Source organism: Homalodisca vitripennis, chromosome 1 (genome assembly GCF_021130785.1).
Source record: "Homalodisca vitripennis isolate AUS2020 chromosome 1, UT_GWSS_2.1, whole genome shotgun sequence".
NCBI lineage: Eukaryota > Metazoa > Arthropoda > Insecta > Hemiptera > Cicadellidae > Homalodisca > Homalodisca vitripennis.
Genome location: NC_060207.1, coordinates 76,090,133 through 76,111,112, shown reverse-complemented (window position 1 = coordinate 76,111,112; position 20,980 = coordinate 76,090,133). Strand labels below are relative to the sequence as shown.

Here is a 20,980-nt window from a genome sequence, read left to right as displayed (position 1 = left end):
TGCTTTCTCCAAAAGGGATTTTTGGTTTCTTTTTCCTTGTATTGTCTTGTTTGTACTCTTGAGAATTGCACATAAGCTTTGCCTCACTTTCAAAGTTAGAAAATTGTTCCTCATTTCTTAATGAACTTAGAAAAGACTCTAGGAGCTCGTACGAAAGTGCTGTCTGATCTAAGTCTCCATCTTCAGATTGAAGTCGTACACTGATGTCATGAAACTTCATGAGTACTTTATTCCAAAAACAAATCATCATGGTCATTTCCAAAGACTGGAGCTTCTCTATCAGTTGTTTGGCTTCAAGTCGTACGTCTTTTTTATTTTCTTCGTTTGAAGTGATGTCTTGTAACGCTGCGATTATTTGTTTATATGACTTGTGCATGGCTTTACTGGCATCTGCTCTTGCACTCCAGCGAGTTTTCGAAAGGGTCTTGACTGTCAAACATTCTTTGTCATATTGCGACAAGAGAATTTCCCATCTGTGTGTAGATGAATGGAAAAAGTTGTACATTTGCTGTGCCAGGGCAAAATATTCAACAGAACTACTACTACTTTCTGCAGCGGTCGAACCTACTAGCTGTAACGAATGAGCTGCGCAAGGAACGTAGTGAGCAAGAGGATTTTGCTCTTTGATTCGATTTTGAAGCCCCTTGTAACACCCAGACATGTTACTTGCATTGTCGTAACTCTGACCTCTACAGTCACTGATATTTAAGTTCAAACTTTCAAGAGTATTTATCACAGCCTTCTCCATATCTTCCCCTTTATGGCCACAATTTGGGATGAACGTTATGAACCGCTCATTAGGTGACCCGTCAGGTGCTACAAAACGAAATGACAAAAGTCAATTGATCCACATTGGAAACATCTGGAGTAGAGTCGACAATAATCGAAAAATACTTAGAATTCTTGATATCTGACGCGATTTTGGATTTAACATTGTCAGCTAACAGAGTAATAAACTCGTTAACGATCGTGGAAGATAAGTATGAGGGCACTCCTTTACCTTTATTTCCGAAACGAGCAACATGGTCAGCCATGAAAGGATCAAACTTGCACAAAAGCTCGATACAGCCAAGGAAATTACCATTACTGGTTGACCCCAAAATTTCATTTTCACCATAAAACGGAAGCCCTCGAGAAGTTAAATACTTAACTACTTCAACAACTCTTGACAATACATCTCTCCAATACTTCACTTCTACTTGATGCTGCTCAAGTAGTTTTGCATCAATTCTCTGAGGTGCATTCATCCGGGTCAAATATTTGTTCACACATTCTCTGTGCTCTAGACTATTATCATGTTCTTGAATTTTGTGTGAATTTTTCCAATCATTAAAGCCGCATGTAGCTAAGGCAGTCGTCCCCCCATAGAGCTTACAAGGAGCACAGTATACATAGCCAGTTGATTTGGAATAAACTAAATAAGTTCTTTTTACAATCTCTCCATTTACAAGTTTTTTGAAAAAACAAGCTTTGTTCAAATAACGGTTTTGGTCAGAATACTGCCGCTTTGATTGGGAAAAATCCCCACTGTCATTTTGATTGATGCTGTGCACTGCAAAGTATTCACGCAATGCCTCATTTACCAGCCATAAAGCGGGATCATCAAGATTTTTTGAATCGGTTACCTCTTTATTTGCTGGTACACAATCTTGCAACTGATGTCCCAAATCTGCTATTTGCTCGGTTGATGGTGGTGAAGGGACGTGTACAGGTGCAATTTCCGTTGTGGTGTCTGAGACATCGGTAGCAGCGGCACTGGCAGGCTGCTGAATCACTTCCACTTCCACTATAACACCGCTGTCCTCACTCACAACGTTTCGTTCAGTTCCCGTGACGACCGGCAATGTCTCAGCAGAACAACTGGGAGTTTCGGGTTTATTGAAAAAAATCGTCTAGTCTATGAATTTTATTTAGAAGAGCACTTTCCCGTTCGTTACGCTCCCGGGCCCGTTTACGGTATTCGGAACCACTTGGTTTTTTACTCATAATGTAGCCTACATATGTAAAACAAGCAAACCACTGCTTCTTCTAATATTTCAGTATCAAACACTCTACTCGACTTACGAATAAATGTCAGTGTTTATAATAACGAGCAATGACACCAATTAATCACAACGAAAGTCCAAATAATTCATAGGCCATAGGCCTAAAACAAACAGTGCAGACGAGGAGACGACTGACTGCAGCTGCAGCTACACTCTGTCTCTATCTGTCAGAGAGCGTCAGTGTTGCAAACGGCGAAGGGCGGCCGCCGCCGGCGCCCCTCGCGCGAAGCAAAATTTCCCTTTTAGTTTCCCTACCGTTACGATAATTACTATGCGTTGTCACTAATCGCTATTAATTAAATTTCTTTTTCTACTTAATAGTTATTTTTAAGTAAATGGAGTAAATCTAAGGTCTAGGTGGATGTGTAAATAATGTACAAAAATGTATAGTGAAGTTTTAGACCATACCATTTTATTTACTACATATAAAAAGCACTTCATCTTGAACTCCGAAGCGCCCCCCTAAAATCGTCACCGGTCTCGCGCCCTAGGCTGCAGCCTACTTAGCCTACTGGTTAATCGGGCCCTGCAAAAGGGTGTCTCAAACTTCTGTGGGAGATAGTATATCATTTCAAGCCAAAAATATCCTATAAATATAGGTAGAAAAATGTGTCATTTAGCTGTTAGCCAATATTTTTTAATATTTATATGATAACTAATATCTCTAGAACTATTTAAGTTAAGGAATCCAAATTTGGTACATGATTTGAAATAGATAAGAGGAAAATAAAAACAAATAATTGTGTTATTTTCTTTAATAATAACAAAATGGTGTCTGTTAAAAATATTTAAAATAAAATAACAAAAAAAACCTTCATAGTTATAAAAAATTTACTAGATACCAACTATTTGTATTGCATATTTTTAATGTGGTCGTGCTCGCTTATGCACTGACGGATTTCATTGAAACAACTACCATTGGAATTGTAATGAAATTGCTCAAATAGTTGGTATCATTTTTTATAACTATATGGGTTTTTAAATCTATATTTATAGGACATTTGTTGCTTGAAATGAAGAATACTATGTCCCATAGAAGTTTGTGACACCTTTTTGTGAACACACTGTATGGATGTTTGTGGTAGTATTGTCTTCAGTCAGTGTTCTTTGTACAGTTTCTATAAATAACATCTTATTTTTGAATTAGGCCATTCATTAACTTTTAATCTTAAATACATTCTTATATCATGTATAATGTGAAATTTTCAGATGTTCACTACATTTAATCACCTGTGTGCTCAAGTAGGTTGTGGGTCCTTTTCTGTTGTTTTTTAGTAGGTTTTGGGTCTTTTTCTGTTTTTGTTTTTTTTTACCGAGGAAAAAGTTATTAAAATGCTATTTACTAAGTATGGTAATTTTGCACATTTCTTCTAAATATTTTATGCCATTATTTATATTTCTGTCATATTCCATTTTAATGTATTTAACAATGTGTTGATATGTGGTTGTAGTAAACTTTCAAAACAAGTTTTAACGAATGGGTTTTGTATTAGGTTCATGATTAGTTTGCCATTTATATTTGGTCTGTAACTATTATTCCTTACAATATTTCTTATTTTAATTTAATTCGTATTTTTATTATGTCTTTAACAAAAATTTAAGGTTGTTGAGGATATTGTGTGTATTTGAAACTAACAAAAATGGGTTATTTGTTACTTTATATTACACCAGGTATGTTACCACATACTTGTTATAGTATGTGCTTCTTTTCTGTATCATGCCATTTACTATGTGAAGAAGAGACATTAAAAAGGAACAGTTTTGTCAGTAAGTTGTGTAGCATGGTCACAGAAGATACGTTTAGTGAGGAGTTGCATGTCGGAATCAGACACAAATGTCACCCACCTCCCATCCTTATATCTATTCTGTCATACTTGATTCCGTCTCTGGCCTTTTGACATGAATAGATCTGTTACAAACAACCTTCAGAAGGTCAACAGAATCAATAAAGACAATATTTTTAAATGAAATGATTGGGGTTTTCAAGAACTGCAAGAATTGAATACTCAAATCATTATGTTTTTAAGTGTTATAATATATAATTTTGTTATACACATAGCAATAATAGCCTAATTTAATAACAATATATCTTAATGTACATAAAGCATTCTCTCCAGCTGGACCCCACGTGTGCTGACAAGTCACACCACAGAGCACTTTTTGTCCATCAATTAATTTTTTGTATTTCACTGATTCTGTCTCATATTTTTAAATAACAAAACTAGCATTTGACTGGAGGATTAACCTGTGAGATCTGGTTTCGACTCTGGCTGGTGTGAGTAATTTTGGTTAATCAGTTTGTAGTAATATTATATGTAAAGCCATAATTAGCTTTTTTATAATTACCTGTGAGTGTTAGTCTCTTTCCGATCAGTTGTATTTAATAGGTTTTTTAAATATTGAACATTCAATACGCCCATTAATTTCTTTCGTGTTAAATTTCAAAAATTTAATTTTAAATTGTTTTTCTCTTATCAATTTTGAACAAAAACTAAATTGTGATAAAATTAACTTCCACTGACACTCATTTTATTAATTAATTTCCTTTTCTAATTTTTGCTGCAGCTATTATCTTTTTATAATCAATCAATTTTTGTCATTTTCATCTTGGATTAGGAATAATTTAAGAATTGTGTATACAGGGTGAGGTATAATGTTGTATAACAGCTGAAGTGAGAAACCTACCTTTTTGGTTTTAACGAAAATCCCCATAGTTTAACTCCAAAGAATTCGGGTAAATAATTTTTAACGCCCAAAAATACTGGGAGGAGAGGTAGGAGTAATTTTTTAAACATTTTTCATATGTAAAGGTAGGTTGAGCTGTACCTCATTGTAAAGGTTAATCACTGATCATTTTGAAAAAAAATTCACTTCTATAATCAGAGTGTGATAATGCAACAATTTATCTAGAATATTTTGTTTTGATACATGCATATTTTGGAACCAATTTCCATTTCAATTGTATATATAAAAGGTGTGAAATGAATGTTAAAATTTGTCACAGTTATATTTAGTTTTATGTTCTCAATATGACCTAATAATAGTTTTGTTGCTATACGTTATAGAGTGGTGTCCATAACTTGTAACTGGTTTCCTTTTACTGCATTAAATAATATATATATATATATATATATATATATATATATATATATATATATATATATATATTCTCCTATGATACTAAAGAAATAGGTTTCCAGCATAGTTATGATAAACATGACAACACAAATTTTAATGGCATAGATTCTAGAAAATAGTAATTACAATTCTGAAATACATAACTCATTAAATATATGTAATTTAATATGTTTATTCAACACTTTTTTCAGGTTAGCAAAACTAGAAGAATCATTAAAAGATGAAGGTCTGTCAGAAGCACAAAAACAGGAGAAAAGGCAACAGCACGCACAAAAGGAGACAGAGTTCCTACGGCTTAAACGGTCACGACTTGGCGTGGAGGACTTCGAGCCTCTCAAGGTCATTGGTAGGGGAGCATTTGGAGAGGTTAGTGTTTAAACATTTTTACTTTCAATTTTTCAAATTCACTGCAAAAGTACCTTAAAACAAAATTATTAAAATTTTTCCATCTCATAGGTGTTTGATGATAGCATTCATTTGCATATTATTTAAATTGGCTCAGAGTGAGACAGTGAAATCTTTTTACTTAAGAAACAGTAAAAATGTTGATATATTTTACCTGCATCTGCGCATTATTTCATAACTTTATGATAGCTCATGTAAAGTATCACTTAATTTTTATGAGAAAAAAGATAATGCCATTTCCAGAAACATTTTATCTCTTAATAAATTTACAGAAGCATGTTTAATTATTAAACATTTGCATTTTATGTTAATGCTAGTATTTGAAAAAAATTATTACTTTGATTATTCCACAGTAAATCATATGGTTTTGAATTTTATTACTGTAATGATATGTACTAAAGGAATATAAAATTCATTTTAATAATTGAAAAACTTGATTTAAGTAGATTAGCTGGTAAACATTACAGATATCTTAAAAAGAAGTAGACATTTTATTGAGAAATTCAGCAAGAAATGCTTAGTCATTGTTAGTTTTAGTTCCATTGTAGTAATTAAAGCAATCAGTAGTGAAATTTTATAAAACATTTAACATGAAAGAATTTGCATATATCTTTCACTTTAGAATTTTGTTTTTCTGCTAACAGTTCTTATCATTATGTTATAGATTACATTTTCTAAAGCAAACTCAATAACACATTGAGTGTTATCTAATCCCATCAGGTTTTCCAAGTTATATTCACTGAATTATTATACAATGTATTCTAATCTTTACAAGGTTTATTATTTTTATAATATAGAAATATTAAACCAACTTCAAGCAAAATGGAAATCTAGCAGATTAGATTTAATTATCTATGTTGAGGGCTTGAAATAGAAGTAAAAATTAAAAAATACACACTGATTTACTGATCAAGATAGTAAGACAGATAATAAAATTGTGGTTACATAGCTCTTTCTTCTCACAAGCACATCTAATGCTCATATTACCTTCACTCTGTTAAATCACTTGACTTTGTAGTTTCCACAGCTTTCATTCAGATTTAGTGCTGAAATGAAATGAAAATGACTATAAAGTTGAAGTTAGGACTATAAAGTCTTCTCTAGCATCAACAACACAGGAACATGATATCCTTTGAAACTGGGATAAAAATGTTACAGTGATGATGAAAATTAAAATGAAACTATAATCTGTTGTAGTGTTGGCCATTGTACATATATTCAAGTTTTCTCAGGGCACCAAAACGTGTAGTTATGTTAATGATCAGAAGTACAGAAAGTGTAATTAATGATCAGAAGTACAGAAAGTGTAATTAATGATCAGAAGTACAGAAAGTGTAATTAATGATCAGAAGTACAGAAAGTGTAATATAAATTTAAATGGTTTTTAACATTTTTTAGAGAATATTACTGTTGTTAAAAAAAAACACAATATTTTATAGCTGCCTTTAAAGGAATATATAAGAGACACTAAAGTGGAATAAATTATCTCTATGATATAATACTGAAGGTCTTGTGTAGTATTTGTTGATAATCAAGAGTCTTGAAGCATGTTGATATGTCTGTTAGGCAGTATCAGTAGTCAGTTCTGGCCTTGAGTGTGGGTGTCTGAGCCTGTCTTATCTGTCAATCTGTCATATAATCTGGGGTTTTGTGTGTCTTAGGTTCTAATTTAAACAATATTTTCCAAGAAAATCAGATTTAATGAAAATTGTACACATTTTCATACATTATTATTTAAATTAAGTACTGTAAAGCTGAACAAGAGTGTTATAACCTCACTGTACTTGTCATGGTGATATGAATTCTCTGTTTGAAGTTTAGGAACTGAGAACGATCGGAAAAATGTCCATGTAACACAATGTACTCATAAAAGAATAAATGGTTAGCTGTTTTTAGGTGGGGGTATAATTCAAGGTTTACCAATCCCTGCAATATAAAAACTCCTTAAGGGGTCACACAAATAATCCCTTACTCGCTAGTTCTAACAACTAACAGTTAAAAAACAAGAAAAAACCCAGTAATGTTGCAATCTGTTTATAATGATCTTCTACTGGTTTTAATTTTGTCAAGTATAACTAGTCAGGCAATGTTATATAATCTTTTTAATATCAGATAGTTAGTTATATTACAGCTATTGAAGTTGAGTCTGGAGACTTCACGCTTTCCATTCTGACACTCAAAGGGTTAATATAGACAATTATAGCTAGCCAGGCGGTGATACATATCTTTGAAAACTATAGCTAATCAGGCAGTGTTATATAACATTGACATTTAAAGATAGTTTGATACATAACATTGAAAACTATGGCTAGTCAGTCAGTGTTATATAACTGACAACTATAGCTAGTCAGATAGTGTTATATAACATCGATAGCTATATCTAGTCAGGCAGTGATACATAACAGTAACAACTATAGCTAGTCAGACAGTGTTACACTTATTTGCTATTTTCCAGTATTAAAACTGAAGTTTTTGTTAATATATTTGAAAATTGTTGTTATAAATAAAAGTCAATTGTAGAAATGTAGTTAACTGAGTATAACAAAAGTATCACTCAAGGGGTTGTAAAAATTGATTTCTGTCTAGGTTGCTTGTCAAGGTTGATCCACACAATATCTTTAAAACAAAGCAACTTTTAGACTTTAAATTGTACATGAAGCTTCATCTCTATACATGCAATATGATAATGTATGTCACTTTAAGGGATTTGGCTGAGCATTTAAAGCGAACATTTTTACATTGGCCTTATGAATAACCATGATGGAAATGAAAAAATTCTATACTAAACAAATTTTGAAACCATGTAGTGTAACAATATAAATCATATACTAAGACATGTACATGAGATATAGGACCAAGAGATATAGGAGGCTGTAATAATTCTCACAGAGTCAGAAAATGTATAAATAATAAATTTTACTGAACCAAAGTTGAAATGGTTTGTTGGCTAAACGTTAGCAAACCCTTTTATTCGAGGGGTTGGAAAAATTTCTTTTCTGCCTGACCTGTCTGTTTGCCTGATATCTTGAAAACTAATTAACCAATAGACTGAAAACTTTGCATAAACCTTCATTTCTATATGATGAACACTTTGTTCAGTAAGGTGCATGTTACTCTACAGGATTTGTCTGAGCATCAGTTTATTTATCATGGAAACTTTATTTTAAGTATAACAAGATATGTATGTAGGCTTCGCAATCTCGCACAAAGGTGTTTATTCCACTGTTTTTTCATTGTTTTTCCATGTAGCCGAAGTGGTACGTAAAAATTAATTAACCTTAAAAATTAAGCAATTGTACCCCATAAGGGTACATGATAGTCTAAGTTATTTTTATTTAAGCATGGGATTACATTTAATGAACCACAAAGACAGGCAAACAATAAAATGAAGTTTATAGAAACATGTACCTCATCAGGTGCACAACGCTAGACGAAGATATGAGGAACAGATTCACCAGTACCAATACGATACACCATTCTGAGAAATTCCATTCCTCTTTTATAAGAACTCTAGATCAGTATTACAGGTTGATAGGACCTGCTGCTCTAGCTTGCCTAAAAGAATTTGGAATGGTATACATATTTGGTATACATTTTCAAATGCTTCTTTAAATCAATGATTTAAAAGTCCCATCCCACTTATCTTGCACAGCAGAAATCACGCTGTTTACTTATGAGTTGTTTCTTTAGTTCCTCAGCTAGTTGATTATAAAATATTGGTTTCGTATCTGTATATTTCAGTTGTCTATTCTCTCAGGAGATTTACAGAACGAGTATTAGAAAATTACTACCATAACCATAACTTTGTTGAGAATTGATTTACATTGATTAAGATAAACCTTTCTTAATTTAATTACCAACATGCACTACCTGATTTAGTGTCTGTGATTTTATTTTAAAATCTATTACCCAAAATGATATGTTATAATGTTGTTTTGATTAATATTTATTTCTAATATAAAATGTAAATGACTGCATCAGAAAATCACTGAATTAATTTCTTATAAATTTAAGTTTATTATTATTAAGTAAACATAAATGTTGCAGTAATTATCATCATTTTTATCTTTTTACATGGGTGTCAAGACGTTTTATTTGTTTTTGGCTATATGTTGTGTTTTTCAATGTTTAGCTGCAGTGTTGGTTTTTGTGTATAATTGATATAATTTTTACATTACCATAATTTTGAATACTATCAGAGATTTTGGAAGTATAAAAAATGTCTTTTCCATTAAAACCTTAAAAAGGACTGTAAAACATGCAAAATTAGAAATCATTGTTTATTGTTTCAGAAATTATTAACACATAATCAAGCAAGCTCTTGAAAGTTTTGGCTAAAAGTACTGTACTTCTGTTTGTCTCTGTAATATACCCATAAATAGCAAAAGAACCGTTGATAGTAAGCCAAGTCATTTGGCACAAATCTTCTAGTACCAATGTAGCACACCTTAGCTTCCCTACTTCAGGATAAGGAATTTTTATTTAATTGAGTTTTTCATAATACATTTTCTTAGATGTATAAGTATTTTAAAAAGATGACTTTGGTATCCAAAGAATACATTTAAATTTATTAATTATTAAAACACAATTAAATATATTTCTCTTTTAAATGGATTATAACAATTGTACTGCAATATCTTAATAAATAATTTGAATATGGATCATTGAAGAAGATATTATAGTAAAAATATAAATGTAAAATCTCTTAGTTCTCATTATCTCAACATTAAATAACATCAAACTGATTTTACTCTTCCAATGCTTCCAAAACTCTGTCCATGCTTGTGGTTTATGTGTATGCTATCAGTTTGTTCTTTATATTGACAAAACCAATCGGTAATCAAGTTAAATTTGTAATGAGTTGTAATATTGAATTTATAAAAAATATCAGCCTATCACAATTATAAAAGAACTAGTCATACATAGAGCACAATTGCCAAGATTTCAGAGATAGGTCCAAAATAAAAACGTAAAAGGAGAGTGTTGCCTTCAGTAATCCTGCGCGTGCTGTGTTTGGCTGCTATCATAGCAGAATTGAAAATCTCTTTGGATCTGATGGGTTTCTTTCACTGTTCTCTTTAGAAGAAAAAAGTTATAGATCTATTTTTTGAAGGGCTACACTATCTATGAGAAAAATGTGAAACATGAATATTTATTACAAACTTATGTATAGCTCCACATGTTTATTGATTATATAAAGTATAAAGTATTCATTTATAAAACCAATAACAAAATCAAACAATAATGATATAGACAATTTCCGTCCAATCTCTTTACAATCAGTATTCTCAAAATTACATGAAAAAATAATTTTAAACAGACTTTTACCATTTGGTTTCAGAAAAAGCTTATCATCAACAGACGCCATAGCAAATTTTACAAACACAATTAATTTATGAAAGTGTTGTTTCTAAATTTTGTACAGCTGCAATATTATGTGATCTGTCAAAGGCTTTTGATTCAATGGACTGGAAAAGTTATTACTAAAAACCCCATACAGAACTATTTTAATCAGAGACCTCTAAAGTGTAGCTATCAAAATCAGGAAAATTTTTTGAGTCTGATTGGGAAGTAAGCCATACAGGATGCCCTCAAGGATCAATACTAGGCCCTTTAGTGTTTATTGTGTTTGCATCCGACTTACCTAAAAGTATTAATGCTGATAACATAAGAACCACTCAATATGCTGATGACACATCAGGGAGAGGGGTTCTCAATTGCTGGATACCAATATTACAAACTGTATCATAAACCAGAAAACCTGGTTTTCTGAAAATTAAGCTATTAAAATAAAACAAACATAATCAAATTTGGAAGATTAACCATAAATAGTACTGATACCAAGTTTGTTGAGTCCACTAATACAAGATTTCTGGGTGTTCATGTTGACACTAATTTAAACTTTTCATGCCACGTTGACCAATTTAAAAAAAGCATAATTCAATTTGTTTTTTATTTAAAATATTATCAAACACAGTTAGTTTTGAAGTATTGAGAAAAGTTTTTTTGTTTTGTTTCAAAGTTGGTAAACTATGGTATAGGAATCTGGGGAGGAACAACTTTGATAAGTTTTAACAGAATATTCTTAATACAAAAAAGAGCTGTAAGAATTATTGATAAAAAACCTTAACTGATCCTTGCAGGAAGCTTTTTCAGGATTCAAAAGTCATGACTATTGAGTTTATACCTGTATGAGTTATGCAAATATTAACAAAACATCAAAATAATTTTTCTCGTGATACAAATGCCAATAAACATAATACCAGACATAATTATGTACAGATAAAACAACATAGCTCTTCCAAATTTGAAAAATCCATAAATTATATGATTTGTAAAATAATAAATTGAAATTCAACAAAGAATTGGTGTCCAGCAAAAGAGTTTTAAAGGAAATAAAAATACTTTATCAACGAAAACGTTCTATTCGGTAAATTAATTTTTTTTTTACCCTTTTGTGTAAAATAGGTCTTTTTATTATTTTAATTTGTAATAGTAGTTTTAGAGTTTAATAGTGTAAAGTCAATAATGTTTTAAACAAATGTTTAGTAATGACCTTATGACTTTATATTTAAATCTATGACAATTCTCTATATACACTATGTATTAACTGAGATATAAAAATCTATTGTCTATACAAAATTATTCACATGGCTTTGCCCATTTTATGATTTTTATTCAATCTTATTGCTGTGTACATATTTAATTGCTAGTACATGATATGTTGTACTGTGAACGTCAATTAGTAAATGGTTAATCTTAAAGTATTTTGATTTTATATTGTTTTGAGGTGTTTTGGAGATGAGACTATAAATATGTCTATGGATATAAACCTAATTTTTGGACCTCAGTAAAATTCTAACGACTATGTTTTGCTGAGTTTAATTGTATAAAATGATAAAAATTGTTTTGTTATTTACCTGTAAAATACAAAATCTACTCTGTATACAACCAGGTAATTTTATAGCTTGATATCATCAATTCAAAGTTATTCTTTGTTTAAAGTCTATTATTGCAGATGGATGGTTCTGTGAAAGGATAGAAAGTTTTTGAATAATTTCCATTGATCATGTAACAAATTAAAACATTATTCCTTTTAGTTCTTTTTCTTGCAGAATCTGTAACTCACATAATGACTAACTTTGCAGGTGCGGCTGGTACAGAAAAAGGATACTGGCCATGTTTATGCCATGAAGATCCTGCGCAAGGCGGACATGCTGGAGAAGGAGCAGGTGGCGCATGTGCGAGCCGAGCGAGATGTGCTTGTTGAGGCAGACCACCAATGGGTCGTAAAGATGTATTATAGCTTTCAGGTATCCACACTCTTTTCTCTGGGGTAACGTCTGAGTCTTGTCTACAACTGTCGATCAAATATTGAAAATCAATTAGCTAGTATGCTTATATTCCATTTGGTACTTGATTTGATTTAGTTAATAGGGCATGCTAGTTAGTTGCCGGTCATGCATCTGAGGCTCCGCTTTTAACATGGAGCTTAGATTTTAGTATCTCCAATGGGAATGAATTGTAAAATGTACAAATATCTGTTAATTGTAATGATTTATAATTTATATCAGGATGGCTACCCAATCAGGAAAACTGGGAAACTTAGAATAAGCTGGGAGATTAACGGACCGGGAATAAGCTAGGAATTTTTCTGAGAACTGGGAAAATTACAAAAACAAATTTTCCATCTCCAAGAACTTATAAAATTAAGACAAAATTTGACAGCTTATTGAATCAAGAATTTATTAATCTCGAACCATTGTATTATACAGTATGTACAACACAAACATAAAACATTAAGTCGCTACTCAATCCAGCGCTCACCGCCCACCACTTATCACTCGTATTGCAGCCGCAACCTCGGTTAGTCTATGAATGACCAAATGCTCTCGCACACGTTCCAATTGGTCATCAGATTACATAGGTTAAAACAAAGAAAGTGATATTATGTTTTGATATCATGGTCACATCCAAACCTCGACAACTGTGTTTACACTGGCAAAAAATTGCAAATTTTGTGTCCGACTGTTAAAATTGTGTCTCAACGGGTGCAAGAGCTCTCGCGAGCTATGCCGCAACTAGTGTCAGACAGTTGTTTGCAAGAATTGAAGATCAGTTTCGACTATTAAAATTTCAATTATAAACATTGCTGAGACATCACTGCCGTGTGTAAACAGACTTCGTATTAACTTCCGGAACAACCAGTGATACAACTATAGCAAGTTGTACAAGTATTTGCGAGAGTTCTCGTGATTGAAATTGTCTATCTTTTACACATTATGTGACTGTAGTCGTGCAAATTCTCTCGCAACTTTACTTGCCAGTGTAAATGCAGCTTATGTTGTCGCCAGTCTATAGATGGCAGACGGCCAGCGAAATGAATCAAACATGCACGTCAGGGATTGGTTGGACGACAGCTGAAAATCCCGTAAGTTCTCTGATAAACAAATAGTTCTCTGATAAACTTGAATGACTTCCCCACACACGTAACAGTAGGATGATTCAAACTGTTGAAACTAAATAGTCCAACATGTATAAGGAGCCTTATGTCATATTGTTTCCTATTTCATGAGTATAATCTAATGAACACGTGATGAACCACAGCCTTTCATGCGTTTATTTACTTTGTAGTTGTGTTTTGACGTGATGGAGTGATTCTATTCTTGCATTATATTAAAGGCTGGCAAAATATTTAGGAACCAGTAATTGATAACTCGTATTCTGGGTGCAACTGTAGGAGGTACTGTTCTGTACTGGTGTATATGTATTTATTCTACAGATTGCAAACTAATCGCACTTCGGTAACTTCCGTAGCAGATAATTTTCTGATGCATTCTTCATGTATTGGCTGTCAGTGGGGGGTATAAATTAAGAGCCACAATACTTTCATGGGACTCAACGATGATAATCTGGAAAAGCGTGCATTACGCATGAATTTCGGACTCCAGGAAACATGCATGAATTTTTATAGTGTCACTGGAATTTTTAATAGGATACATCGTTTCCGATACTTAATACCGGGGCTCTTTCTACCAACAGAAGTGCTCAAATACGCTTGAAAAATCACAATTTCACAATATATTACTTATATGGGGAAGCTGAATCTCGAATCCAAAGAAATTCTATTCTTGGATGACTACTGATTGGCAGTACTCAAATTATTGATTGCTTTGAAGTTCATCCATCACAGATCTCTGACCTGCAATGCTGGAGTAGCACTGTGTTAGTAATTATTTGTTATCTTTGTTTATTCCGTATTGGATATATGTATTTTACAAACATCACAGAAAGGCAAGTTATTATGTATAAACGATGATTCGTCGACACATTGAAAAACACAGGGATAAAAACTAAGGAGCTTGAATTAGGTGATAGCAATAAATTGTCATCGAATTTCTCGCATATCGCTTGCGACAAAATGCTAGAGCACCACAGCTTTGTGGCATTTCTTGTAAATACAGCTGGTGACAATAAACCATCACCGTTGAACTCGGCATAAGGGTTAAATAAAATATTACAGTTGTTTCTTTGGTTTCAAACTAGACTAGAGAATTGGAAATCTTTGACCGGAGAAAACCAGGAATTTGAAAAGAGGTTTTGAGTGGCCACCCTGTATATTCAATAATAAAGTTCCTTATGGGACTCTATACTCAATCAACCAATAAAACTATTGGGAGTATTTTATTGATTTGTTACATTTTGATCAGAAGAAACATTTTTCATTTCAATTTATTAACACTGTAACTGGCGATATACTTGTGAATTTTGACAAACTCATTCTTTACATACATAAATTAACTACAACCCTATTTAATTCTTGAAGTGATAAATCAAAAGAGGCTCATTAAGTAAAATTTTTTCAAGCATTACTTGTGTTTTTAATAATTACATGAATTATCTTCTTGATAGTTATGTGTGCTGTAAAATATATGTACTTAGATTGCTTAGGATAATACAATAAATAAGTGTCTTGCAACATCCAAACATCAGCTTTTATTTAATGTTAAAAGACATATGCTGGAGCAAAATTCATTAACAAATACATACAAAATTATGAAAATCTTCACTAATTTAATTTATCAAATGTAAAGAAAATATTTTGAACAGACCATTTTATTCTTGTATTTAAGGAATATTTTGATGAATACGATTATAATAATGTTTAAAGCTAGTTCTTAAGTTTTTATACTTGTTGGCAGTTATTAAGATGTTACAAAATATTATAATAGTGGTGTATGATGATTCACTGAATATCAGACACTGCATTACTCAGTAGTCAGTTTGTTAAACTATAGATTTTTTGATAATTCTTTGGCTATTGGGAAATTATATTATAACTTTCCATGGCAGTGTTTGTTGGTAGTAGCATTAAATTACAATTTGTAATGGCTTTATTTCCTAAGTGCTATTTGAAACTAATTGGATTTCTAGAGACTGCTACTTTGATGCAAACTTGATCTGTCAAAGAAAAATACCACCTTTTGATTTTTTAGGGTATAAATAAATAATAATTAATGAGTCCTATTAAACCTCCATTCTTAAAGTGATATCACAATAAACGTGTATATGTCCCTGGAGTCCCTGTCAGGGAAGTCTTCTTGACAACATTATATATTATAAAAAACCTTATGTAAGGAAATTTTCAGTGATAAGTTTGCAAAGTTTATGAAAACTGTCAGTAGTTAGTTTGTATGATAAAGAGAGATCGTTTTGTGTACAATATGTAATATTTATGTTTATGATAGTGCAGTTTTGCAGGTGAAGTCTTGTAGATGTTTCTCATTAAATTCTTTCCGTGTGATGAATACACAACATTTTAAGTTACGGAAACAATTACCATGTAACATGTATAACTAATATAACAGAGTATTGTATGTCCCGACTAAATGTAACAAACAAGTTATTGTACAACAGACAGAGAGATGGACGGATAGACATGGTCTGACCTTTCGCCTTTTGATGCCCAAATTAATTATAGTTCTTGGACCAAAAGGAAACTATATACCAATTTTCTAGTCTATGATTTCCCTAGCAAGAGTTTCACCAGATGAACAGAAGGACTGCCTTTTGACCTGTTGACCTCAAAATCAGTACGGTTCTTCCTTGGACCAAGAGAAACCTATGATCTAAGTTTCAAGTCTGTAGAACCTTTTTATCAAGAGTTTGCACAGATAGGCGATAAATTGTCAATAAGGCCCTGTCAGGTACTAATCTTGTACCTGGTGTTCCTGCTGGTGACGGAGACATGACATTGTTTTCGATGAAATTCATTCACAGTGATTAGTTTGCAAAGTTCTTTGTTACAGAATCAGTTAACTTGAGAAATAGTATCCTGAAGTGTGGTTGTATTCTGTCCAGGATCCAATAAACCTGTACCTGATCATGGAGTTCCTGCCGGGGGGAGACATGATGACGCTTTTGATGAAGAAGGATACTCTCAGTGAGGAGTGTACGCAGTTCTACATTGCAGAGACTGCACTTGCCATCGATTCCATCCATAAGCTTGGCTTCATCCACCGGTAAATAAAAGAATACGTCTACTATAATTACAAAATATGACCAGTGGGTTCTAATATGAACAGTGGGTCAATAGAAAAGAAAGAACTAGGTTAAAATAAACAAATCATACCAAAGCGTTTTGGCACGCCTAAATCAGGAATCACAACCACCATGAAGAAGAGATCAGATTGCAGATCTCAAAACGTAGTGTTACTGATTTTTTGTTTCACTGAACAATGGCAAATGTCCGGAAAAACCCTGTTTCCTTCACAATCCTTCCATCGTCAAAAATAAACTTCAAACAATGAAGAGAAAAGAAAAATTAGGATAACGTTCTCAAGATGACCATAGATTTCCTAATATTCCATGGATATTTGGATTTCAGTATTCTGTGAAGTAATGTGAATAGGTTTAGGACATTTTACTTAACTTGCTTGTAGTAACTGTTTTAAAATTGGGAGAATATTGTTTTTTTCCTCCAGTTAATAATTAGTTAACAAATTCATTATTTTATATTTTTAACAAAGTTCCTTAACCATTAAATAAATATTTATTGAGGACTGTCTTTACAGTACAATTTTTATTGAATATAGTAAATATTGTATTTGCAATGAAATTATTAATTTCCAAAAATTGTTATTTTGTACATATATGTATATATAGTATTTAATTTGGAAACAGTTTGTTTTAATTTTTTTTTATTTATCATTAACTTAACACACTATCTAAAATAAAACAGTGTTTTTTTTGTTATAAATTAAATATGTCATGCATATATCTGAAAAATAAGCTTAAAATAAAATAAACAATATTATGAGCTATGTTTTTTATGATTTTGCTGGAAATTTACCTCAAAGTTCTTAATTTTTTAAGAAGTTTTACTGTTTTTATTACTGTACACAAATTAATTTTAACTAACAAAAAATACACAATATTTATACTTTTCTGTCTGTTTTTAGTGGTCTACCTTTGTGTAAAATGTTCATGAATCGACAGACGGTTTTTGAGCTCAGAAAAAATTACATCTTCCACATTTCAAACACTATTACTGATATCAGAATTACAGTTGTAATCACTGTTTGATAACAAAGCAACATCAGAATTCACAATTATTTAAACTCCATTATGATCAATCTCACAACTAAACAAAAAACAACACACCTAACCTTGCATGTAGCAGCTGACAATCAGAAACAATTACAAAACAAACAGGTGGTCAATTCAGTGCTGCCAATAACAACTAAATGAAATGCATTTTTTCTTAGAGGAAAAATTAATTAAGACCATGACAACAATATCTGTCGGATATTTTCAGAACTAAAACAGCCTATAACAATAAAAAGTGGCTAAATATAGACCACATAACTAGCATGTGATTTGGCATTCAGTCCTGAACTGTTCAGCACGTAACCAGTGCGTATGTCTTCCCCAATAGATTAACACTTTGGAGATGGCTCAAATTAAGCAAAACACATGAATAGTTTTTATAGTGATATGGTTTTTAACACATTTTGATGTAAAACTTACTGTGTGGTTTTACATTTCCATCAAATAATATTTTTGACGGTTATAAGCCAAAAAAAGCATGTTGATATATAAGCTTCGCTTATAATATACAAGCTGATATATATGTTATCACTCATAATAAATTTCTCAGAAAAATAACCATTCAGTTTGTGTTTCTAGAGATTTTATTTATCTTTTCACAAATTGCCTCTGATAAGTGATTTAACAGTACTATATAAAAACTAAATACAGGATGGCGCATATGTCAGTTTCCCCATAAATTGGGATATTTTGTTTCAATAGGTTGGTAACAATGTCAAGTTGGCACCAACACGGAGTAAGTTCATTGTTGTCCAAAAATAGTGGCCTCCTGATAATACCAAAGTACTCAAACAACGTATGTTTCGTAGATGAAAGTGTAAGGAAAGCAGCGTAAAACTTGTATTTATCGTTAGTTTGCAACTTATTGAATACACCTATCTGGTTATTTAACCGAAATAACCTTGTACTTTATAAAATTAGAAACGTCAACATTAAAGACATTGTAGCACTCAAAAGTTGAGGTAATTTAGCCGTTCTTATAAATACAAATGAATCCCTAAATGTTTTGCTAAGTATTAATCTTTGGAATGGCCATCTTTTGTTTTTGTTAATAATAATTAAAATCTGAAAAAGGTTTTCACAAAGAAAAAAAATTGGAAATATTTCCTGAAATATTTTTGAATGCAGGAAAGTAATGATTTCATTTTATGAACCATGATTAAAATTATACTGAGACTAAACAGCTGGTGACTCAGGAGAAGTTCGCCAAGAAGACTAAAATATGTGTTCATGTTAAAATTTTAACAAGTATTAGTATTTAGAGTTATTGTCTAACTTTCACTACATATTGACCAATGTGAAATTGAAATCACTTAATGCATTGGAAATACTATTACTGCAATAAAACATATCTTAATGAACAAATCTATGTATTTTTGTGTATAAGATAGTTGAAACTGTTTGGCTTCCTTGACATTGTGATATAGCATATTTACAGTGCCTTAAAGGAAACACAGAGGAATGGACAATAACATACATCAACAGGCCATTCTTTCGTAAATTAAAATAGAAAAATAAGACCTTGTTATGTAAACCTTATCATGAACAATTATTTTGAAAAGTTACACGATTTTCGTAAGGATTTTCCACTCTACTCCATAAACCGGAAATAGATGCTTTTGGACCAAAGTAGTCTCCTCAAGTAGAATCAACTATAACTCTGGAAAAAGACACTTTTTTATTGTAGTTGCTTTCCGAGACTTTATATTTTCTTGATTGGGACAAAAAAGCAAACTCATCTGTGACATCTGAAATATAATATTTTCAAACTAGAAATGCTCGTACATGATATAAGATGTAAGACATATGTAATTATTAGTAAAATAAAATTCATAGAATCGATGTACAGATAGTTGTTGGAAAGGAAGTCTTGTATTACAATTCGAGACAAACATCCTCCGGATGTAAGTGGATACGCACATCCACCCAGACACCGATGGTGAACAAACAGGAAATGCTTGCTTAAGCAGCAGAAATGCTTATATATAAAAAAACCGTGCGACGATGTAAGGGGCAGCCATGCTGATATGAAAAATTGGTACTCACCAATTATGATGGAGAGATTTGGCATAGGCGTGGCCATTGGAGAGCTGGCGGGAGAACAACATCAAAACTGAAGAACAAGGAACAGAGGAGGAGGTCGAGGATGGGTAGTTGAAAAGCGAGGTTCGGGAGTGCTAGTGTTGGTGTTCGTGTGCGGAAAAATATCTCTAGGCGTAATAAGTGTGAAGTGGAAAAAAATGTAAGTAATTTTAAGAACTTAGTATATTTTAGGGTTCATTAATCATTTTCAATTCCATATCTATTTAAATGTTCACAATTTCGAAAATGTAAATTCATGTAAATGTTTAGCTATTTAAAAGATAGTTTCTCACGTTAGCCATGAACTCATAATTATTGCAACACTACAAAATTACTAGTAAATGTTATAATGAATTAAATTTAAAATAAATTGTAATGAGTAATTTAATATTAAATATGTCTTCAAAGTATTAAGGTATTAAAATTGGTGCTTAATATATCGGTTGACCCAATCAATTGTTAATTAAAATTTTTAATCGATTTAATGAGATGTTGTCACAAAATAAAATATGTGTTGGTTCATTTGAGGGTATTGTACTGCCAATCTAACCTATTATTAAATCCTCTCACAGCAACCCTTGCTCACAATATGTCACAACCTTAATCTTAAACTAAACCAAACTACAAAACCTTACAAAGAGAGTCATAATTTTGTTTAACACCATTACTGCAACACCATGTACCGACTTTATGACAGCTGG

General features: G+C 31.9%; 1 protein-coding gene across 4 annotated transcripts in view; it reads left to right on the top strand.

The window, feature by feature from the left end:
- LOC124364962 (serine/threonine-protein kinase tricornered) overlaps positions 1-20,980 on the top strand; it is an 84,518-nt gene that overhangs the window by 49,958 nt on the left and 13,580 nt on the right. For all 4 annotated transcript variants that reach the window (XM_046820827.1, XM_046820844.1, XM_046820819.1 and 1 more), the window contains 3 exons: positions 5,375-5,549; positions 12,737-12,901; positions 16,950-17,110. In XM_046820827.1, coding sequence (XP_046676783.1) covers positions 5,375-5,549; positions 12,737-12,901; positions 16,950-17,110 — 501 coding nt within the window. The remainder of the gene's footprint in view (positions 1-5,374; positions 5,550-12,736; positions 12,902-16,949; positions 17,111-20,980) is intronic.